The 24,793-nt window shown below is 39.9% G+C and overlaps 1 protein-coding gene across 6 annotated transcripts in view; it reads left to right on the top strand.

Moving 5' to 3' along the window:
* The window catches only part of LOC123506273 (focal adhesion kinase 1-like), a 44,963-nt gene that overhangs the window by 10,149 nt on the left and 10,021 nt on the right, over nt 1-24,793 (top strand). For 5 of the 6 annotated variants that reach the window (XM_045258228.1, XM_045258218.1, XM_045258243.1 and 2 more), the window contains exons 2-7: nt 9,160-9,367; nt 9,482-9,645; nt 14,728-14,862; nt 19,839-19,967; nt 24,023-24,124; nt 24,498-24,743. In XM_045258228.1, the coding sequence (XP_045114163.1) occupies nt 14,788-14,862; nt 19,839-19,967; nt 24,023-24,124; nt 24,498-24,743 (552 nt within the window). In that variant the 5' untranslated portion in view covers nt 9,160-9,367; nt 9,482-9,645; nt 14,728-14,787. Of the gene's footprint in view, nt 1-9,159; nt 9,368-9,481; nt 9,646-12,938; nt 12,954-14,727; nt 14,863-19,838; nt 19,968-24,022; nt 24,125-24,497; nt 24,744-24,793 lie in introns of all 6 variants that reach the window. The other variant, XM_045258235.1, reaches the window with a different exon arrangement.

The raw sequence follows: 24,793 nt of genomic DNA, 5'->3' as shown, positions 1-24,793 counted from the left end.
TGTCAATCTTGTGCTTCTAGTGTCATGTTCCTGTCAATCTTGTGCTTCTAGTGTCATGTTCCTGTCAATCTTGTGCTTCTAGTGTCATGTTCCTGTCAATCTTGTGCTTCTAGTGTCATGTTCCTGTCAATCTTGTGCTTCTAGTGTCATGTTCCTGTCAATCTTGTGCTTCTAGTGTCATGTTCCTGTCAATCTTGTGCTTCTAGTGTCATGTTCCTGTCAATCTTGTGCTTCTAGTGTCATGTTCCTGTCAATCTTGTGCTTCTAGTGTCATGTTCCTGTCAATCTTGTGGTTCTAGTGTCATGTTCCTGTCAATCTTGTGCTTCTAGTGTCATGTTCCTGTCAATCTTGTGCTTCTAGTGTCATGTTCCTGTCAATCTTGTGCTTCTAGTGTCATGTTCCTGTCAATCTTGTGCTTCTAGTGTCATGTTCCTGTCAATCTTGTGCTTCTAGTGTCATGTTCCTGTCAATCTTGTGCTTCTAGTGTCATGTTCCTGTCAATCTTGTGCTTCTAGTGTCATGTTCCTGTCAATCTTGTGCTTCTAGTGTCATGTTCCTGTCAATCTTGTGCTTCTAGTGTCATGTTCCTGTCAATCTTGTGCTTCTAGTGTCATGTTCCTGTCAATCTTGTGCTTCTAGTGTCATGTTCTTCTCTCAGGATCAGTTTCTCATTATCCACTTGGTCCATTCCGTTGATCCATTTATAAAGTTGTATCAGATCCCCCCTCTCTCTCTCTCTCTCTCTCTCTCTCTCTCTCTCTCTCTCTCTCTCTCTCTCTCTCTCTCTCTCTCTGTTCCAGGGTTGGTAGATCCATAGCCTTTAGTCTCTCCTCATATGTCATCCCTTCAAATTCTGGAACCATTCTTCCTGTGTGTGTGTGTGTGTTTGTTTGTGTGTGTGTGATTCAGTGTTTGCTGTGGTGCAGTGTGTGACGAGACAGCCACGTTACCCCACAACACTCAGAACTCATTATTTCCGATCTTTCACCTTTTGTGTGTTGTGTGTGTGTGTGTGTGTGTGTGTGTGTGTGTGTGTGTGTGTGTGTGTGTGTGTGTGTGTGTCACAAGCACTGGTAATGGAGTCACCACACACCCGATTACAAGGAATTTGCATGTGTCTGCCTCTCATTCTTTCTACTTCTTCCTTCATATCTCTATCCACGTTATACCTTCACTTACCTCCACCTTCACAGACCTTCCTCCATGTTTCCTCCACCTTCTCTCCTATTTTGACTATCCTACCTCCCTTCTTTGATAGTCAAAGTAATAGTTTTGTACAAACACCACATTTTTTTTCCACAATGTTTGTACTTTTTTCTCCATATCTCCTTCCACAAGTTACCTCCACACTTCTTCTCCTCCACAGACTTTCCTCCATGTTTCCTCCACCTTTCCTCCAATTGTGACTATCCTACCTCCATTCCTTGATAGTTAAAATAGTGATTTTCTAAGATAGTCTTGTAAAATTTTTATTTTTTTTTTTTTTTTTACCTCCGAATGTTTGTAATCTTTCCTCCATATCTCCCTCCACAAGTTACCTCCACACTCCTCCACCAACACAGACCTTCCTCCATGTTTCCTCCACCTTTCCTCCAAATTTGACTATCCTATCTCACTTCCTTGATAGTTGAAATAGTCGTTTTCTAAGATAGTCTTGTAAAAAAAAACATTTTCATTTTTTTTTTACCTCCAAATGTTTGTAATCTTTCCTCCATATTTCCCTCCACAAGTTACCTCCACACTCCTCCACCTACACAGACCTTCCTCCATGTTTCCTCCACCTTTCCTCTAATTGTGACTATCCTATCTCACTTCCTTGATAGTTAAAATAGTTGTTTTCTAGATAGCCTCACTTGAAAACTTGACATTTGTTTTAATTTTTCTCCCTGTCTGGCTCAATTCTTTCCTCCATATCTCCCTCCACAAGTTACCTCCACACTCCTCCACCTACACAGACCTTCCTCCATGTTTCCTCCACCTTTCCTCCAATTGTGACTATCCTATCTCACTTCCTTGATAGTTGAAATAGTTGTTTTCTAAGATAGTCTCACATTAAACCATGATATTTTTCTAATTTTTTCTCCTCTGAATGTTTGTACTTTTCCCTCCATATCTCCCTCCACAAGTTACCTCCACACTCCTCCACCTACACAGACCTTCCTCCATGTTTCCTCCACCTTCCCTCCAATTTTGACTATCCTACTTCCCTTCCTTGATAGTAAAAATAGTACTTTTGTAAAATAGTCTCACATCAAAACCTGGCATTTTTCTCCTTTCTACCTCCACTTCCTCCTAGTTTTTTCCTCCATATCTCCCTCCACAAGTTACCTCCACACTCCTCCACCTACACAGACCATCCTCCATGTTTCCTCCACCTTCCCTCCAATTGTGACTATCCCACCCTCCTCCTATCATAGTCAAAATAGTGTTTTTCTAAGATAGTCTCACATCAAAATTTGTGTTGTAGACTGTAGAGGTTAATTATTTATTGCGTATTTTTATTATTGTTTTGAAGGTAGTAGTAGTGGTGGTGGTGGTGGTGGTGGTGGTAATGGTAGTAGTAGTAGTAGTAGTGGTAGTGGTGGTGTTGTAAGACGTAAGACTTTGAAGACTAGACAAGACACGCAGAGAGAGAGAGAGAGAGAGAGAGAGATTACGTATATATAATCTAAATCTCTTCTTATCCTCCTCCTCCTCCTCCTCCTCCTCCTCCTACAACAGCAGAAAGAGTCTCTGTTCTCATAATCCTCCTCCTCCTCCTCCTCTTCCTCCTCCTCTTCTTCCTCTTCCTCTTCTTCTTCTCATTCATGTTCTTCTTCTTCTTGTGGCTTATTTTGGGAAAGCTGCTCTCTGATTGGTTGGCGGCTGATGACGTCACGGCCAGCCAGCCAATCAGCGAGCTCCGTTTGGGGGAGGCTGTTGCCATATGGAGTTCACTGTTTATTATTATTATTATTATTATTATTATTATTATTATTATTATTGTTGTTGTTGTTGTTATTCTCTCTCTCTCTCTCTCTCTCTCTCTCTCTCTCTCTCTCTCTCTCTCTCTCTCTCTCTCTCTCTCTCGATGTTCGTTAGAGAGAGAGAGAGAGAGAGAGAGAGAGATCAGTTAAACGTTAGAATTTGAGACGTTGTGGTGTCTGAGAGAGAGAGAGAGAGAGAGAGAGAGAGAGAGAGAGAGAGAGAGTGAGTTTGAAGATGGCTGCAGTATTTGAGAAATATTTAAAGTTTTGGAAGATAGAGAGAGAGAGAGGAAATGACACTCTCTCTCTCTCTTTTTCTATCATTATATGCAACAGAGAAAGGTAAGTCTCTCTCTCTCTCTCTCTCTCTCTCTCTCTCTCTCTCTCTCTCTCTCTACCACGCAACTTAACGGGGTTCTGACGGTGCGAAGCTACTTATACGAATATTATCTAGTGTCCGTGTAAGTGTGGCGGCCGTGGTGGTGGTAGTTGTGGTAGAAATTGTGGTCGATTGTGGTTGGGCTGATTTGAGTTCAGTGTACCTTAAAAAATGACCGTTTTCTCTGGTTCTCCGCCCACGTGCGTTTGTTTACATTGCGCAAGTTGCCGGTTTGGGATTTATTGATTGGTTTTATGTAGGTAATATTAAGAGTGTTTCTCTGCGTGTTAGTGTGTTAAAAGGAGTAATTTTAACACAGTAACAATTATACACCATTTAAAGGCTGAGAATTCGTTGTTATTTGTGGTATAAACATTATTTAAATCTTGCTTACATCTCAAGGGAAAAATATTATTATAGAGTTTTTGTTTACATCTGTAGAAATTTAAAAATGTTGCAAAAATTACGAGCAACGTCGATTTATTAAGGTATTGTTGCATTTCCGCGTTTTGATAAGAATTTAGTGTTTTGACAAGGATTTTTGACAAGAATTTAGCGTTTTCACAAGAATTTAGCGTTTTGACAAGGATTTTTGACAAGAATTTAGCGTTTTCACAAGAATTTAGCGTTTTGACAAGGATTTTTGACAAGAATTTAGCGTTTTCACAAGAATTTAGCGTTTTGACAAGGATTTTTGACAAGAATTTAGTGTTTTGACAAGGATTTTTGACAAGAATTTAGCGTTTTTGACAAGAATTTAGCGTTTTGACAAGAATTTTGACAAGAATTTAGCATTTTGACAAGAATTTAGCATTTTGACAAGAATTTAGCGTTTTGACAAGAATTTAGCGTTTTTATTTTGACAAGAATTTAGCGTTTTGACAAGGATTTTTGACAAGAATTTAGCGTTTTGATAAGAATTTAGCATTTTGACAAGAATTTAGCGTTTTGACAAGAATTTAGCGTTTTTGACAAGGATTTTTGACAAGAATTTAGCGTTTTGATAAGAATTTAGCATTTTGACAAGAATTTATTTTGACAAGGATTTTTGACAAGAATTTAGCGTTTTGACAAGAATTTTTGACAAGAATTTAGCGTTTTGACAAGAATTTTTGACAAGAATTTAGCGTTTTGAATTTAGTGTTTTGACAAGGATTTTTGACAAGAATTTAGCGTTTTGATAAGAATTTAGCATTTTGACAAGAATTTAGCGTTTTGACAAGAATTTAGCGTTTTTGACAAGGATTTTTGACAAGAATTTAGCGTTTTGATAAGAATTTAGCATTTTGACAAGAATTTAGCATTTTGACAAGGATTTTTGACAAGAATTTAGCGTTTTGACAAGAATTTTGACAAGAATTTAGCGTTTTGATAAGAATTTAGTGTTTTGACAAGGATTTTGACAAGAATTTAGCATTTTGACAAGAATTTAGCATTTTGACAAGAGCGTTTTGACAAGGATTTTGACAAGAATTTAGACAAGGATTTTGACAAGAATTTAGCGTTTTGACAAGAATTTTTGACAAGAATTTAGCGTTTTGATAAGAATTTAGTGTTTTGACAAGGATTTTTGACAAGAATTTAGCGTTTTGATAAGAATTTAGCATTTTGACAAGAATTTAGCGTTTTGACAAGAATTTAGCGTTTTTGACAAGGATTTTTGACAAGAATTTAGCGTTTTGATAAGAATTTAGCATTTTGACAAGAATTTAGCATTTTGACAAGGATTTTTGACAAGAATTTAGCGTTTTGACAAGAATTTTTGACAAGAATTTAGCGTTTTGATAAGAATTTAGTGTTTTGACAAGGATTTTGACAAGAATTTAGCATTTTGACAAGAATTTAGCATTTTGACAAGAATTTAGCGTTTTTGACAAGGATTTTTGACAAGAATTTAGCGTTTTGACAAGAATTTTTGACAAGAATTTAGCGTTTTGATAAGAATTTAGTGTTTTGATAAGAATTTAGTGTTTTGACAAGGATTTTTGACAAGAATTTAGCGTTTTGACTAGAATTTTTGACAAGAATTTAGCGTTTTGATAAGAATTTAGTGTTTTGACAAGGATTTTGACAAGAATTTAGCATTTTGACAAGAATTTAGCATTTTGACAAGAATTTAGCGTTTTTGACAAGGATTTTTGACAAGAATTTAGCGTTTTGACAAGGATTTTTGACAAGAATTTAGCGTTTTGACAAGAATTTTTGACAAGAATTTAGCGTTTTGATAAGAATTTAGTGTTTTGATAAGAATTTAGTGTTTTGACAAGGATTTTTGACAAGAATTTAGTGTTTTGACAAGGATTATTGACAAGAATTTAGCGTTTTGACAAGAATTTAGCATTTTGACAAGAATTTAGCATTTTGACAAGAATTTAGCATTTTGACAAGAATTTAGCGTTTTGACAAGAATTTAGCATTTTGACAAGAATTTAGCATTTTGACAAGAATTTAGCATTTTGACAAGAATTTAGCGTTTTGACAAGAATTTAGCATTTTGACAAGAATTTAGCATTTTGACAAGAATTTAGCATTTTGACAAGAATTTAGCGTTTTGACAAGAATTTAGCATTTTGACAAGAATTTAGCATTTTGTCACGGAAGATTGGGACGTGAAAAATTAACGCAAATAGGTTTAAAAATGGTTAAAACGTACCCATTAGTGACGGAAATAATGATGGTGAATGGTGAATGGTGATGAATGAACACCAGGAGTTTTATAAATGATTGAAGCTTTGCCATTGTGATGATGATGATGATGATGATGATGGCTGTGTGTCACGTTGTCCTGGCTGTGTGTCACGTTAGGTTAGGTTAGGTTAGGTGTGGGTTAGGTTAGGTTAGGTTAGGTGTGGGTTACGTTACGCTAGGTTAGGTTAGGTTAGGTGTGGGTTAGGTTAGGCTAGGTTAGGTTAGGGTTAGGTTAGGTTAGGTTAGGTTAGGTGTGGGTTAGGTTAGGTTTAGGCTTAGGTTAGGTTAGGTTAGTTAGTTAGGTTAGGTTAGGTTAGGTTAGGTTAGGTTAGGTTAGGTTAGGTTAGGTTAGGTTAGGTTAGGTTAGGTTAGGTTAGGCTAGGTTAGGTTAGGTTAGGTTAGGTTAGGTTAGGTTAGGTTAGGTTAGGTTAGGTTAGGTTAGGTTAGGTTAGGTTAGGTTAGGTAGGTGTAGGTTAGGTTAGGTTAGGTTAGGTGTGGGTTACGTTAGGTTAGGTTAGGTTAGGTTAGGTTAGGTGTGGGTTAGTTAGGTTAGGTTAGGTTAGGTTAGGTGTGGGTTAGGTTAGGTTTAGGCTAGGCTAGGTTAGGTGTGGGTTACGTTAGGTTAGGTTAGGTTAGGTTAGGTTAGGTGTGGGTTAGGTTAATTGAGGTGAAACGCATTGTCACACATTAAAGAGACATGACATGCTAGACACGAGGTGATTGAGCCATCTGACCGTCGCTAGTGTCACTGTCAATGCTTGGTGTGGCAGTGGCGGGGTCATTGTCGTTCATGGCTTCAGTGCTAGCTAAGGCCAAGTCCATTCCTTCACCACTAGTGTTAGCATAGTCACCAAATTCAGCAAGGACGGTCACCAGGGTCACCACATCCCCCTCACAATCACAAGGCAAACATAGCAGTCAGTTTTCAATTGTTTGTTTTTAAACGATTAATTTTTTGAAGGTTTTACAGGCAGAATGGCAAGTTTTGAAGGTGTTTTTAAGGTTGTACAGGCCCTCATAATGCCCAAACTGTCTTAAAATGCCCCCTAAACACTTCAAACTGTCTTAAAATGCCCCTCAAAACACTTCAAACTGTCTTAAAATGCCCTAAAAACACTCCAAACTGTCTTAAATGCCCCCAAACAAACACTTCAAACTGTCTTAAAATGCCCTAAAAACACTCCAAACTGTCTTAAAATGCCCCCTAAACACTTCAAACTGTCTTAAAATGCCCTAAAAACACTCCAAACTGTCTTAAAATGCCCTAAAAACACTGCCCTCAAACACCAAACTGTCTTAAAATGCCCTAAAACACTCCAAACTGTCTTAAAATACCCTCAAAACACTCCATACTGTCTTAAATGTCCTCAAAACACTTCAAACTGTCTTAAAATGCCCTCAAACACTCCATACTGTCTTAAAATGTCCTCAAAACACTCCATACTGTCTTAAAATGTCCTCAAAACACTTCAAACTGTCTTAAAATGCCCTCAAAACACTCCATACTGTCCTCAAAACACTCCATACTGTCTTAAATGTCCTCAAACACTCCAAACTGTCTTAAAATGCCCTCAAAACACTCCAAACTGTCTTAAATGACCTCAAAACACTCCAAACTGTCTTAAAATGCCTCAAAACACTTCAAACTGTCTTAAAATGCCCTCAAAACACTCCAAACTGTCTTAAAATGCCCTAAAACTCCAAACTGTCTTAAAATGCCCTCAAAACACTCCAAACTGTCTTAAAATGTCCTCAAAACACTCCAAACTGTCTTAAAATGTCCTCAAAACACTTCAAACTGTCTTAAATGTCCTCAAACACTCCATACTGTCCTAAAATGTCCTCAAACACTCTATACTGTCTTAAATGTCCTCAAAACACTCCATACTGTCTTAAATGTCCTCAAAACACTCCAAACTGTCTTAAAATGCCCTCAAACACTCCAAACTGTCTTAAAATGCCCTCAAAACACTCCAAACTGTCTTAAAATGTCTTCAAAACACTCCAAACTGTCTTAAAATTTCCTCAAAACACCCCAAATTGTCTTAAAATGCCCTCAAAACACTCCAAACTGTCTTAAAATGTCCTCAAAACACTCCAAACTGTCTTAAAATTTCCTCAAACACTCCAAATTGTCTTAAAATGTCCTCAAAACACTCCAAACTGTCTTAAAATGCCCTCAAAATACTCCAAACTGTCTTAAAATGCTCTAAAAAACTCAAAACTGTCTTAAAATGCCCTCAAAACATTCCAAACTGTCTTAAAATGTCCTCAAAACACTCCATACTGTCTTAAAATGTCCTCAAAACACTTCAAACTGTCTTAAAATGTCCTCAAAACACTCCAAACTGTCTTAAAATGTTCTCAAAACACTTCAAACTGTCTTAAATGTCCTCAAAACACTCCAAACTGTCTTAAAATGACCTCAAAACACTCCAAACTGTCTTAAAACGCCCTCAAAACACTTCAAACTGTCTTAAAATGCCCTCTAAACACTCCAAACTGTCTTAAAATGCCCTCAAAACACCCCAAACTGTCTTAAATGCCCTCAAAACACTCCAAACTGTCTTAAAATGACCTCAAAACACTGCAGACTGTCTTAAAATGCCCTCAAAACACTCCAAACTGTCTTAAAATGACCTCAAAACACTCCAAACTGTCTTAAAATACCCTCAAAACACTCCAAACTGTCTTAAAATGACCTCAAAACACTCCAGACTGTCTTAAAATGCCCTCAAAACACTCCAAACTGTCTTAAAATGTCCTCAAAACACTCCAAACTGTCTTAAAATGCCCTAAAAAACTCCAAACTGTCTTAAAATGCCCTCAAAACACTCCAAACTGTCTTAAAATGTCCTCAAAACACTCCATACTGTCTTAAAATGTCCTCTAAACACTCCAAACTATCTTAAAATGCCCTCAAAACACTCCAGACTATCTTAAAATGCCCTCAAAACACCCCAAACTGTCGTAAAATGCCCTCAAAACACCCCAAACTGTCTTAAAATGCCCAAAACTGTCTTAAAATACCCTGAAAATGTGAAGAACAGCTGATGGAAATAATAATAATAATAATAATAATAATAATAATAATAATAATAATAATAATAATTTTTCTTTTTTAGACATCAAGAGGAAGATCAGCAGCAGAGTAGTTATCATGCATTAACTACCACTACTACTACTACTACTACTACTACTACTGCTGCTACTACTACTATGAGCACTACTACTACTACCACTACTACCACTACTACCACTACTACTACCGCTGCTGTTATAGAGAGTAGTAGACCTCATCCATTTCTTCCCTCTTACCTACTTGATGGCGTGGTAAGTTACTACTACTACTACTACTACTACTACTACTACTACTACTACTACAAATGAACTATAATGAAATAATTACATAACTGCTACTACAACTACTACTACTATTTTTTACAGGACACGGGAGGAGGTGGAGGAGGAGGAGGAGGAGGAGGAGGAGGAGGAGGTGGAGGAGGAGGAGGAGGAGGAGGAGGAGGAGGAGATAAGATGGAGAAGAATGTGAAGATTCATTTTAATTCTTCTTTCAACGTCGTCAAATATGGAGAGGAACTGACATAAGGGTAAGAGAGAGAGAGAGAGAGAGAGAGAGAGAGAGAGAGAGAGAGAGAGAGAGAGAGAGGGTAGGTAACAGATTTGAATGGGAGAAATAGTCCAGTCAAATTGTGGTGAAACCCAGAAATAATTGCATTTTTTGCCTTAACTTGCTTATAATTAATCCAATCCAAATTATTTATGTACCAAAATCTATGTTTTCAAGGTCAAGGAACCTAATTATGTCATTAGTTTGTCCTTCAGATGACCTATTACATAGGAATTATAATAGACCATCATGTCATTTCCTTGTGGATGCAGCTCTCAATATATTGTTGATTGCCAATGCATATAACGTTCCACTGCCACAAATCAACGAGCCCTACCAGCGATCACAGGAGAAGGAGGAGGAGGAGGAGGAGGAGGAGGAGGAGGAGGAGGAGGAGGAGGAGGAGGAGGAGGAGGAGGAGGAGGAGGAGGAAGAGGAGGAGGAGGAGGAGGAGGAGGAGGAGGAGGAGGAGGAGGAAGATGATACTGAGGAGGAAGAGGAAAAGCAGTCTAATGATTTGTCAGAGATTCGTCAATTAGTAAATGAAGTAATAGATGGTGAAGAAACGATTGACGATATTCTTGCATCACATGCAGTTGATGCGATCAGTAAGAAAATACATGAGCAGAAAATGTCAATGAAAGATCAACGGACAGCAATGCTGTGGATCCAATACATGGATATGGTTGATATACTTAAACAGTTTATTAAAGCAGAGCGCACAGGGAATTGGCTTCTTCACTTGAAAGCTGTGTAGAATATGTTACCCTTTTTTGCAGCTGCAGGCCATTATCACTATACAAAGTGGGCATACCTCTACCTTCAGATGATGGAACAGCTGAAAGACCAGCATCCAGAAGTGTATAGCAAGTTCATGAATGGATATCATGTCATAAGAAGAAGTAATCGTTACTGGGCCGGGTTATCAACAGACTTAGTAATTGAACAAGCACTGATGTGAAGTCTAAAGACAAATGGTGGGTTGACGAGGGGAAGAGGAATGACAGAGATGCAGAGACTAGTCTGGGTTAGGTCAATGCCAGCATGTGCAGACGTTAGTTAACCAAGCAATGCAGGAGTTTACGGGAACCATGTTTGTAACTTCAGAACAACACAAAGACATTGGCAGTACTAGGCAGTCAAGAGATTTCAAGGACACATGTATTCTTCTTCAAACACTGAAAAACTGGAATCCCTTTGCGCCATATGCCTCTTTATGTAGCATTTCTAGTAATATCCTAGCAACAGCATCTGTTAATGTGGACCAAGCACAAGATGTTGGAATCAGAATACTGGATGCAATGAAGGGAGAATCTGTATACAGCTACAAGCTCCGTGGAAAAGATAAGGCTATAACCCTGGCATGCCAACAGTCAATATCTGTTGGTGGTGAAACAGTGCAGGTTGACCCACAGCTACTGTTCCAGAGACTTACAGTATTTGTTTGCCCTTGACAACCATGAAGATCCCAAGTCTGCATTTCAGTATGAATGATGTAGTTTATCAACTTGAACCGAGTTTATGTCCTGGATGGTGGAGCATTATTGCAGCGTGTGCCATGGGAGCGTGGTATAGATTTCCAAAGTATTTGTCAGCTATACATTAATTATATTGGTAAGAGATACCAGAATGCAACCATTGTCTTTGATGGCTATGATGATGGACCATCAATTAAGGATGCTACTCACCAGAGAAGAACTGGATACAGAAATGGGCCAACAGTCAACTTCACAGCAAGGACAATAAATAACCTCAAGAAAGATGAATTTTTAGCTAATAAGAAAAATAAACAAAGGTTCATAAATCTTCTTAGCGATTCCCTTGTTGTGGCAGAAGGATACAAAACAGTTCATGCAAAAAATGATGCAGATGTTCTCATAGTCCAGACTGGTGTTGAGTCAGCCAAGACAAGCGAGACAGTTGTTGTGGGTGATGACACTGACCTTCTTGTGCTTCTCTGTTTCCATGCAGATGTTGCAGCACATAATTTGTTCTTGATACCTGAAGCAAAGAAGGCCTCAACCAAACAACATCAGGAGTGCTAAATCAATCTTTGGCCCTGATACCTGTTCACGACTCCTTTTCATACACGCTATACTTGGATGCGATACAACATCTCACCTATTTGGTATTGGAAAAGGAGTTGCACTGAAAATGGCAATGAATAATATAGGTTTTGCAACAGTGGCTGATGAATTCAGTAGAGAAGGACTATCTAAGGATAATATCGTGCATTTAGGAGAAAAAGCCCTTGTTGCCTTATACCATGGATCTGAGAATGAAGGACTGACTAGATAACTTACGCTACAGGCAATTTTGCGAAAAAGTTGTCAGCAGTTCAAAGTGTGTTCAACCCCAGACTTTGCCGCCCACATCAGCTTCATCTCGGTATCACAGCTTAAGGGTATACTTCCAGATTCTATGGATGGAAAACAACAGGTGATCTTCTCCTACCAATTATGACCGATGTGGAACCAGCCCCAAAGGAACTTTTGGAAATTGTGCATTGCAACTGCAAGTCTGGCTGTAGCACTAGAAGATGTAGTTGTCAGGCTCATGGACTAGAGTGCACAAAAGCATGCCGGCAGTGCAAAGGTGAAATCTGCACAAATGCTCCCAAACCATACTTGGATCTACAAGATGAGTTGTGAAAAAATAAGGAACAGATAATATCCACTGCAACATGAAAAACTACTTTTCTTGTGACTAAAAAATTAATAACTTCATTAAATAACTATGTGATTTACATAAATGAATATTTACTTAGAATTAGTTCAATCAGGTTTAAAGTTAAATCAGATCTTGTAAAAAGTGTATCAGTACAGTAGTGTAAGAAAACCTTTGCTGCATATTTTTCGTAATGATGTTATATTTTATGTATTTCTTATAAAAGGAATTGTTTAATTTCAAATATACCAGTTTAATTAGGTTCCTTGACCTTGAAAACATAAATAATTTGGATTGGATTAATAATAAGGAAGTTAAGGCAAAAAATGCGTTTTTCTTTAATGGCGGAAACACATTTCCCATAGGTATATTTGGGTGTCATTTTTTTCTGGTGTTTAGAGGATGGTTCTGAACATTATGCAAGTGGAAACATTTCTTTTGCAATTATTTCCGGCTTTCACCATTTTGTGACCTAATATGACTGGACTAAAAGACTAAGAGGGAGAGAAAGTGACCGGGAGAAGTGAGACAATAGAGAGAGAGAGAGAGAGAGAGAGAGAGAGAGAGAGAGAGATTAAAGCTATTTCTCTCTTTTCAATTGACAAGGATCCAGATGTGAAGGTAATTGTTGTTGTTGTTGGTGGTGTTGTATGGAATGGTGTTGACAAGTGGTGTTGAGTGGTGTTGACTTGTACTGAGTGGTGTTAAGTGGTGCTGACTTGTACTGAGTGGTGTTGACTGACTGGTGTTGATGACATGGTGGTGTTGACTTGTACTGAGTGGTGTTGAGTGGTGTTGACTTGTACTGAGTAGTGTTGAGTGGTATTGACTTGTACTGAGTGGTGTTGAGTGGTGTTGACTTGTACTGAGTGGTGTTGAGTGGTATTAACTTGTACTGAGTGGTGTTGAGTGGTGTTGACTTGTACTGAGTGGTGTTGAGTGGTGCTGACTTGTACTGAGTGGTGTTGACTGACTGGTGTTGATGACATGGTGGTGTTGACTTGTACTGAATGGTGTTGAGTGGTGTTGACTGACTGGTGTTGATGACATGGTGGTGTTGACTTGTACTGAATGGTGTTGAGTGGTGCTGACTTGTACTGAGTGGTGTTGACTGACTGGTGTTGATGACATGGTGGTGTTGACTTGTACTGAGTGGTGTTGAGTGGTGTTGACTTGTACTGAGTAGTGTTGAGTGGTATTGACTTGTACTGAGTGGTGTTGAGTGGTGTTGACTTGTACTGAGTGGTGTTGAGTGGTATTGACTTGTACTGAGTGGTGTTGAGTGGTGTTGACTTGTACTGAGTGGTGTTGAGTGGTGCTGACTTGTACTGAGTGGTGTTGACTGACTGGTGTTGATGACATGGTGGTGTTGACTTGTACTGAGTGGTGTTGAGTGGTGTTGACTTGTACTGAGTGGTGTTGAGTGGTGTTGACTTGTACTGAGTGGTGTTGAGTGGTATTGACTTGTACTGAGTGGTGTTGACTTGTACTGAGTGGTGTTGACTGACTGGTGTTGATGACATGGTGGTGTTGACTTGTACTGAGTGGTGTTGAGTGGTGTTGACTTGTACTGAGTGGTGTTGAGTGGTGTTGACTTGTACTGAGTGGTGTCAAGTGGTGTTGACTTGTACTGAGTGGTGTTGACTAGTGTTGGTGTTGATGACATGGTGGTGTTGACTTGTACTGAGTGGTGGTGGTGTAGTGGTGTTGGTGTTGATGACATGGTGGTGTTGACTTGTACTGAGTGGTGTTGGTGTAGTGGTGTTGACTAGTGATGTGATGAGAACTGGTGTTGAGTGGTGTTGTGATCTTATTTTAACTTCCACTAACTGGTGTAGCCTTCTATTGGGTGGTGTTGAGTGGTGATGACCTTGTTTTGACCTTCTGTTGACTGGTGTTGACTGGTATTGAGAGTGGTGTTGACTAATTGTAAGCTAACCTAACGTAATGTAATGTGATGGTGTTGACCTTATCTTTAACCTTGTAATTAGTGGTGTTGACATGGTGATGACTGGTGTGGTGTTGAGTGAGTGGTGTTGAGTGATGTGACCTTGTTTTAACCTTATCTAACTTAACCTTGTATTGAGTGGTGTTGACATGATGAGTGGTGTTGAAATGGTGATGACTGGTGTGGTGTTGAGTGAGTGGTGTTGAGTGATGTGACCTTGTTTCAACCTTATCTAACTTAACCTTGTATTGAGTGGTGTTGACATGGTGATGACTGGTGTGGTGTTGGCCTTTTTTTTAACCTTATCTAACTTAACCTTGTATTGAGTGGTGTTGACATGGTGATGACTAGTGTGGTGTTGAGTGAAGTGACCTTTTTTTTTAACCTTATGTAACTTAACCTTGTATTGAGTGGTGTTGACATGGTGACTGGTGTTGGTGTTGGCAGGGTATCATTGGTGTGGTGATCAGCCGTCAGAGTGGTGGTGGTGAACGAGAGTACACCAATATGTTTGCCCTGCGCCTTAGGAACATCATCACCAGGGAGGTCAACTGGCTACACCACGACCTTACCATGGCACAGGTCAGTACTACACCAGAGTGACCTTAGTGACTCTACAAGGTCAAGTGGTCACTACACTTGGACCATGCGAGTTGTCTGTGTATGTGGGTGTAGCATGAGTGGGTGTAGCATGAGTGGGTGTGGTGGTGTGGTGTGTAGGCTGGTGTTATGGGCGAGGTTAGGACTGTGGGTGTTTGAGCCAGTGTTGCAGGCTGGTGTTGTAGTGGTGAAGGTGTTGTCAGTGTCTCAGAAATTTGCAGTGTTTCACCAGTGTGGGTGCCTTCAAAATACTCCAAACTGTCTTAAAATGCCTTCAAAATACTCCAAACTGTCTTAAAATGCCCTCAAAATACACCAAACTGTCTTAAAATGCCCTCAAAATACTCCAAACTGTCTTAAAATGCCCTTAAAACACTCCAAACTGTCTTAAAATGCCTTCAAAACACTGCAAAACTCCTGTCTTAAAATGCCCTCAAAACACTCCAAACTGTCTTAAAATGCCTTCAAAACACTCCAAACTGTCTTAAAATGCCCTCAAAACACTCCAAACTGTCTTAAAATGCCCTCAAAACACTCCAAACTGTCTTAAAATGCCTCAAAACACTCCAAACTGTCTTAAAATGCCTCAAAACACTCAAACTGTCTTAAAATGCCTCAAAACACTCCAAACTGTCTTAAAATGCCCTCAAAACACTCCAAACTGTCTTAAAATGCCCTCAAAACACTCCAAACTGTCTTAAAATGCCCTCAAAACACTCCAAACTGTCTTAAAATGCCCTCAAAACACTCCAAACTGTCTTAAAATGCCTCAAACACTCCAAACTGTCTTAAAATGCCCTCAAAACACTCCAAACTGTCTTAAAATGCCCTCAAAACACTCCAAACTGTCTTAAAATGCCCTCAAAACACTCCAAACTGTCTTAAAATGCCTCAAAACACTCCAAACTGTCTTAAAATGCCTCAAAACACTCCAAACTGTCTTAAAATGCCTCAAAACACTCCAAACTGTCTTAAAATGCCTCAAAACACTCCAAACTGTCTTAAAATGCCCTCAAAACACTCCAAACTGTCTTAAAATGCCTCAAAACACTCCAAACTGTCTTAACATGCCCTCAAAACACTCCAAACTGTCTTAAAATACCCTCAAAACACTCCAAACTGTCTTAAAATACCCTCAAAACACTCCAAACTGTCTTAAAATGCCTCTTAAAAACACTCCAAACTGTCTTAAAATGCCTCAAAACACTCCAAACTGTCTTAAAATGCCTCAAAACACTCCAAACTGTCTTAAAATGCCTCAAAACACTCCAAACTGTCTTAAAATGCCCTCAAAACACTCCAAACTGTCTTAAAATGCCCTCAAACACTCCAAACTGTCTTAAAATGCCCTCAAAACACTCCAAACTGTCTTAAAATGCCCTCAAAACACTCCAAACTGTCTTAAAATGCCCTCAAACACTCCAAACTGTCTTAAAATGCCCTCAAAACACTCCAAACTGTCTTAAAATGCCCTCAAACACTCCAAACTGTCTTAAAATGCCCTCAAAACACTCCAAACTGTCTTAAAATGCCTCAAAACACTCCAAACTGTCTTAAAATGCCCTCAAAACACTCCAAACTGTCTTAAAATGCCCTCAAAACACTCCAAACTGTCTTAAAATGCCCTCAAAACACTCCAAACTGTCTTAAAATGCCCTCAAAACACTCCAAACTGTCTTAAAACCAAACCCTCAAAACACTCCAAACTGTCTTAAAATGCCTCAAAACACTCCAAACTGTCTTAAAATGCCCTCAAAACACTCCAAACTGTCTTAAAATGCCCTCAAAACACTCCAAACTGTCTTAAAATGCCCTCAAAACACTCCAAACTGTCTTAAAATGCCTCAAAACACTCCAAACTGTCTTAAAATGCCCTCAAAACACTCCAAACTGTCTTAAAATGCCCTCAAAACACTCCAAACTGTCTTAAAATGCCCTCAAAACACTCCAAACTGTCTTAAAATGCCCTCAAAACACTCCAAACTGTCTTAAAATGCCCTCAAAACACTCCAAACTGTCTTAAAATGCCCTCAAAACACTCCAAACTGTCTTAAAATGCCCTCAAAACACTCCAAACTGTCTTAAAATGCCCTCAAAACACTCCAAACTGTCTTAAATGCCTCAAAACACTCCAAACTGTCTTAAAATGCCTCAAACACTCCAAACTGTCTTAAAATGCCTCAAAACACTCCAAACTGTCTTAAAATGCCTCAAAACACTCCAAACTGTCTTAAAATGCCTCAAAACACTCCAAACTGTCTTAAAATGCCCTCAAAACACTCCAAACTGTCTTAAAATGCCTCAAAACACTCCAAACTGTCTTAAATGCCCTCAAAACACCAAACTGTCTTAAATGCCTCAAAACACTCCAAACTGTCTTAAAATGCCTCAAAACACTCCAAACTGTCTTAAATGCCTCAAACACTCCAAACTGTCTTAAAATGCCCTCAAAACACTCCAAACTGTCTTCAAATGCCCTCAAAAAACACCAAACTGTCTTAAAATGCCCTCAAAACACTCCAAACTGTCTTAAAATGCCTCAAAACACTCCAAACTGTCTTAAAATGCCTTCAAAACACTCCAAACTGTCTTTAAATGCCCTCAAAACACTCCAAACTGTCTTAAAATGCCTCAAAACACTCCAAACTGTCTTAAAATTCCAAACTGTCTTAAATGCCTCAAAACACTCCAAACTCAAAACACTCCAAACTGTCTTAAAATGCCCTCAAAACACTCCAAACTGTCTTAAATGTCTTCAAAACACTCCAAACTGTCTTAAAATGCCTCAAAACACTCCAAACTGTCTTAAAATGCCCTCAAAACACTCCAAACTGTCTTAAAATGCCCTCAAAACACTCCAAACTGTCTTAAAATGCCCTGAAAATACTCCAAACTGTCTTAAAATGCCTTCAAAACACTCCAAACTGTCTTAAAATGCCCTCAAAACACTCCAAACTGTCTTAAAATGCCCTTAAAACACTCCAAACTGTCTTAAAATGCCCTTTTTTGATGTTATATGACACCATTTGACTATTTGGTTGACTATTTGGTTGACTATTTGGTTGACTATTTGGTTGACTATTTGGTTGACTATTTGGTTGACCTTATTTTGACCTTATTTCACCAAATTTTGACCTTTGACATCATGTAACCATATTATGTGACTCTCACCCTCCTAACTTGTCCAAAACACGTTCCAAAATGTCCCTAACTCACTTCACTAACTTGTAACATGTTCCTAACTCATCAGAAACATTCCTAACTGGTCCCAAACATTTCCAAAACATTCTTCACTCAAGTAAACTTCCAAAATGTTCCTAACTGTTCCCAATCACGTTCCTAACTGTTCCCAATGATGTTCCTAACTGTTCCCAATCACGTTCTTGATTATTCCCAATGACATTCCTAACTGTTCCCAATGATGTTCCTAACTGTTCCCAATCACGTTCCTAACTGTTCCCAATCACGTTCTTAACTGTTCCCAATGACATTCCTAACTGTTCCCAATGATGTTCTTAACTGTTCCCAATCACGTTCCTAACTGTTCCCAATCACATTCGTAACTGTTCCCAATGATGTTCCTAACTGTTCCCAATCACGTTCCTAACTGTTCCCAATCACGTTCTTAACTGTTCCCAATGACATTCCTAACTGTTCCCAATGATGTTCCTAACTGTTCCCAATCATGTTCCTAACTGTTCCCAATCACATTCGTAACTGTTCCCAATGATGTTCCTAACTGTTCCCAATCACGTTCTTAACTGTTCCTAATCACGTTCTTAACTGTTTCCAATGACATTCCTAACTATTCCCAATGATGTTCCTAACTGTTCCCAATCACTTTCCTAACTGTTCCCAATCATGTTCCAAACTGCTCCCATTGACGTTCCTAACTGTTCCTAATCACCTTAACTGTTCCCAATGAATCCTAACTAACTGTTCCCAATCACTTTCCTAACTGTTCATGTTCCAAACTGCTCCCATTGACGTTCCTAACTGTTCCCAATCACGTTCCTAACTGTTCCCAATCACTTTTCTAACTTCCCAATGACGTTCCTAACTGTTCCCAATGATGTTCCTGTTCCCAATCACGTTCCTAACTGTTCCCAATGATGTTCCTAACTGTTCCCAATCACGTTCCTAACTGTTCCCAATGATGTTCCTAACTGTTCCCAATCACAATCACGTTCTTAACTGTTCCTAATCCTTAACTGTTCCCAATCATGTTCCAAACTGCTCCCATTGACGTTCCTAACTGTTCCCAATGATGTTCCTAGCTGTTCCTAATCACGTTCTTAACTGTTCCCAATGACATTCCTAACTGTTCCCAATGATATTCCTAACTATTCCCAATGATGTTCCTAACTGTTCCCAATCACTTTCCTAACTGTTCCCAATCATGTTCCAAACTGCTCCCATTGACGTTCCTAACTGTTCCCAATCACGTTCCTAACTGTTCCCAATCACTTTTCTAACTTCCCAATGACGTTCCTAACTGTTCCCAATGATGTTCCTAACTGTTCCCAATCACGTTCTTAACTGTTCCCAATGACATTCCTAACTGTTCCCAATGGTGTTCCTAACTGTTCCCAATCACTTTCTTAACTGTTCCCAATCACTTTCCTAACTGTTCCCAATCATGTTCGAAACTGCTCCCATTGACGTTCCTAACTGTTCCCAATCACGTTCCTAACTGTTCCCAATCACTTTCCTAACTGTTCCCAATGGTGTTCCTAACTGTTCCCAATCACGTTCCTAACTATTCCCAATGATGTTCCTAACTGTTCCCAATGATGTTACTAACTTCCCAATGATGTTCCTAACTGTTCCCAATCATGTTCCTAACTGTTCCCAATGACATTCTTAACTGTTCCCAATGATGTTCCTAACTGTTCCCAATCACGTTCCTAACTGTTCCCAATGACGTTCCTAACTGTTCCCAATCACGTTCCCAACAGGTGGAGAGCCGGTACCCTAACCTGCGTGGGGAGGACACCCGTTTAGAGCTGCGAGTTAGGTACATTCTGGGTGACCTGCCACTTCTCTACAGCAAAGACCGACACACCTTCAACTTCTTCTATGAGCAGGTCAGTTATAGTGGTGGTGGTGGTGGTGGGGGTAAGGCTGTCAAGCAAGACCTTCCTAACACACCTTTCTATTTATTAATTTTTGTAGCAGTGCGAAAGTAAGCTAACTTGTCCAAAACACGCTCCAAAATGTTCCTAACTCACTTCACTAACTTGTAAGATGTTCCCAATTATGTTCCCAATTATGTTCCTAACTATTCCCAATCACGTTCCTAACTTCCCAATCACTTTCCTAACTATTCCCAATCACGTTCCTAACTTCCCAATCACTTTCCTAACTGTTCCCAATGATGTTCCTAACTGTTCCCAATCACTTTCCTAACTATTCCCAATCACGTTCCTAACTTCCCAATCACTTTCCTAACTGTTCCCAATGATGTTCCTAACTGTTCCCAATCACGTTCTTAACTGTTCCCAATGACATTCCTAACTGTTCCCAATAACATTCCTAACTGTTCCCAATGATGTTCCTAACTGTTCCCAATCACATTCTTAACTGTTCCCAATGACATTCCTAACTGTTCCCAATTATGTTCCTAACTATTCCCAATCACGTTCCTAACTGTTCCCAATCACTTTCCTAACTGTTCCCAATGATGTTCCTAACTGTTCTGACGAGAGGTGTTCTAAGAGTGCCATTATTAGGTCGTGTGTGGTGTGACGTGCGGACCGCTTGGCTTCCCTGTGTGTCTGTGTGATGAGGCATTTGTTCCTAACTGTCAACGCAAAGTATCTATCAGTGGTACTCAAAGTGATGAATGTGAGTGGCAGTTAGGAACATTATTAGTGACATTCCAAACTGTTCCCATTGATGTTCCTAACTGTTCCCAATGATGTTCCTAACTGTTCCCAATCACGTTCTTAACTGTTCCCAATGACATTCCTAACTGTTCCCAATAACATTCCTAACTGTTCCCAATGATGTTCCTAACTGTTCCCAATCACATTCTTAACTGTTCCCAATGACATTCCAAACTGCTCCCAATGACATTCCTAACTGTTCCCAATTATGTTCCTAACTGTTCCCAATCACGTTCTTAACTGTTCCCAATCACGTTCTTAACTGTTCCCAATGACATTCGTAACTGTTCCCAATGGTGTTCCTAACTTCCCAATCACGTTCTTAACTGTTCCCAATCACGTTCTTAACTGTTCCCAATGACATTCGTAACTGTTCCCAATGGTGTTCCTAACTTCCCAATCACGTTCTTAACTGTTCCCAATCACGTTCTTAACTGTTCCCAATGACATTCGTAACTGTTCCCAATGGTGTTCCTAACTTCCCAATCACGTTCTTAACTGTTCCCAATGACATTCGTAACTGTTCCCAATGGTGTTCCTAACTTCCCAATCACGTTCTTAACTGTTCCCAATCACGTTCTTAACTGTTCCCAATGACATTCGTAACTGTTCCCAATGGTGTTCCTAACTTCCCAATCACGTTCTTAACTGTTCCCAATCACGTTCTTAACTGTTCCCAATGACATTCGTAACTGTTCCCAATGGTGTTCCTAACTTCCCAATCACGTTCTTAACTGTTCCCAATCACGTTCCTAACTGTTCCCAATGACATTCCAAACTGTTCTCAATGGTGTTCCTAACTGTTCCCAATCACGTTCTTAACTGTTCCCAATCACGTTCTTAACTGTTCCCAATGACATTCGTAACTGTTCCCAATGATGTTCCTAACTTCCCAATCACGTTCTTAACTGTTCTCAATCACGTTCTTAACTGTTCCCAATGACATTCGTAACTGTTCCCAATGGTGTTCCTAACTTCCCAATCACGTTCTTAACTGTTCCCAATGACATTCCAAACTGTTCCCATTGATGTTCCTAACTGTTCCCAATCACGTTCTTAACTGTTCCCAATCACGTTCTTAACTGTTCCCAATGACATTCGTAACTGTTCCCAATGGTGTTCCTAACTTCCCAATCACGTTCTTAACTGTTCCCAATCACGTTCTTAACTGTTCCCAATCACGTTCTTAACTGTTCCCAATCACGTTCTTAACTGTTCCCAATGACATTCCAAACTGTTCTCAATGGTGTTCCTAACTTCCCAATCACGTTCTTAACTGTTCCCAATCACGTTCTTAACTGTTCCCAATGACATTCGTAACTGTTCCCAATGGTGTTCCTAACTTCCCAATCACGTTCTTAACTGTTCCCAATCACGTTCTTAACTGTTCCCAATGACATTCCAAACTGTTCCCAATGGTGTTCCTAACTTCCCAATCACGTTCTTAACTGTTCCCAATCACGTTCTTAACTGTTCCCAATGACATTCCAAACTGTTCTCAATGGTGTTCCTAACTGTTCCCAATCACGTTCTTAACTGTTCCCAATGACATTCCAAACTGTTCCCATTGATGTTCCTAACTGTTCCCAATCACGTTCTTAACTGTTCCCAATCACGTTCTTAACTGTTCCCAATGACATTCGTAACTGTTCCCAATGGTGTTCCTAACTTCCCAATCACGTTCTTAACTGTTCCCAATCACGTTCTTAACTATTCCCAATGACATTCCAAACTGTTCCCATTGATGTTCCTAACTGTTCTCAATCACGTTCTTAACTGTTCCCAATCACGTTCTTAACTGTTCCCAATGACATTCGTAACTGTTCCCAATGGTGTTCCTAACTTCCCAATCACGTTCTTAACTGTTCCCAATCACGTTCTTAACTGTTCCCAATGACATTCGTAACTGTTCCCAATGGTGTTCCTAACTTCCCAATCACGTTCTTAACTGTTCCCAATGACATTCGTAACTGTTCCCAATGGTGTTCCTAACTGTTCCCAATCACGTTCTTAACTGTTCCCAATCACGTTCTTAACTGTTCCCAATGACATTCGTAACTGTTCCCAATGGTGTTCCTAACTTCCCAATCACGTTCTTAACTGTTCCCAATGACATTCCAAACTGTTCCCAATGGTGTTCCTAACTTCCCAATCACGTTCTTAACTGTTCCCAATGACATTCCAAACTGTTCCCATTGATGTTCCTAACTGTTCCCAATGATGTTCCTAACTGTTCCCAATCACGTTCCTAACTGTCCCTAAAACCTGTAGGAATGACTGACTTTGAGTAAACACCCATTATTTACTTTGAAAGGCAGCATTTGTATCCTACAGGTTGAAAAGGTTTGGGTCCTTACCTTGCACAGACAGGTACGTCACTCATTCACTTTGCTGAAAGGAACCCTGTGTGCTTTGGGGGTCCGACGAGTCTTTAAGCGCACGGTTTCGAATGATGTCCACGGTCAGAGTGTAGGTTGGGCTTCCTCACTCTGGGCAACGGTTTCCTAGCAGGTGGGGTTTGAGACACATGAATATTAATTAAGTGACCTTTTTACTTCAGCACAAACATCTTCATTTTCCATGCTGAGGTGTGAAGACGTGGTGCAAGGAATCTGTACACACAAACACACACACACACACACACTCATGCAAGATCTCCAGCTAAGCCCTTATTCAGAAAACGGCTTCCCTTGTGTGCACTTTGAATTGGTTGCCTATTAGTGTGTGTTCCTTGATGTCTACAGCCATTCGTGTCACAAAGGAGACAAGATGAGCATATCCACTGGTAGTCAGCTGGTTCCTTGAAATTCTGCCGACACACACACACACACACACACACACACTAAAAAAAGTATTGCCTTGACTCCGTGGCACAGAGTGATTGTGAATTACACTCGACCCTCGAAACAACGGACTTCCCATCAACGGGGTTCGGAAACTACGGACAAATTCTGGAGTCCGGTTATAATCTACGGACGAATATTAAAATGCAGGCGATTGTCCGTTCCTGGCAAATTATTAGGCGGGTGGCGGGTTGGTCGCGTCATCAGCTGTTGGCCGCCAAAATGCGCGCGATTGACGTACATTTTATACAGCTTTTTACGGACTTTTGCAATCTACGGACACGTGCACGCATTTGTCCGTTGTTTCGAGGGTATGGTGTGTGTATGGTGTGTGTGTGATCTCTCTCTGGCAAGGACGGACGGACCACACATTCACTCTGAGACGCTACAACCACTATCCCCGTCCCACAGGTGAAAAGTGACTACCTGGAGGATGAGAGCAAGGCGGCGGAGGCAGTGGATCTGGACACCGCCATTCAACTTGCCTGTCTGGAGATCAAGCGAGTTTTCAAGGTAAGACGCTCAAAATCGAGGTAAAAATGTGACCCCTCTAAAACGATATACCCACCCCTGAGTGTTTTTTGTGTTCCCTTGTGTTGGCTTCTTCTTCTTCTATTATTATTATTATTATTATTATTATTATTATTATTATTATTATTCTTCTTCTTCTTCTTCCTCCTCCTCCTCCTTCTCCTCCTCCTCCTCCTCCTCCTCCTCCTCCTCCTCCTCCTCCTCCTCCTCCTCCTCCTCCTCCTCCTCCTCCTCCTATTACTACTACTACTTCTACCACCACCACCACCACTACTACTAACCTAACCTAACCTAACCTCCTCCCACCACCACCACCACCACCACCACGTTCCTAACACTCTCTCTGCCCCCACAGCGAATGAATGGGTGTGCAATGGACAAGAAGTCAAACATTGAACATTTAGAGAAGGAAGTCGGCCTCCACAAGTTCCTTCCTAACCACGTTCTTAACTCCACCAAGCAGAAGACGGTTAGGAAGGCTCTACAAGGGAGCTTTAAGAAGTATGCAACGTTCTCTGATTACGAGTGCCATTTCAAATTCCTGGAAATTCTTGGAAAAGTTAGGAAGTATGATGTGGAGAACTTCCGCTGTGCTCTTGGGGTAAGTTAGGAACGTTGTGTATATAACTGCTGCTATAACTTTTACTATAG

Source organism: Portunus trituberculatus, chromosome 2, assembly GCF_017591435.1.
Source record: "Portunus trituberculatus isolate SZX2019 chromosome 2, ASM1759143v1, whole genome shotgun sequence".
Classification (NCBI taxonomy): Eukaryota; Metazoa; Arthropoda; class Malacostraca; order Decapoda; family Portunidae; genus Portunus; species Portunus trituberculatus.
The sequence above is the reverse complement of the archived record's forward strand: the minus strand, read 5'-3'. Positions and strand labels throughout refer to the sequence as shown.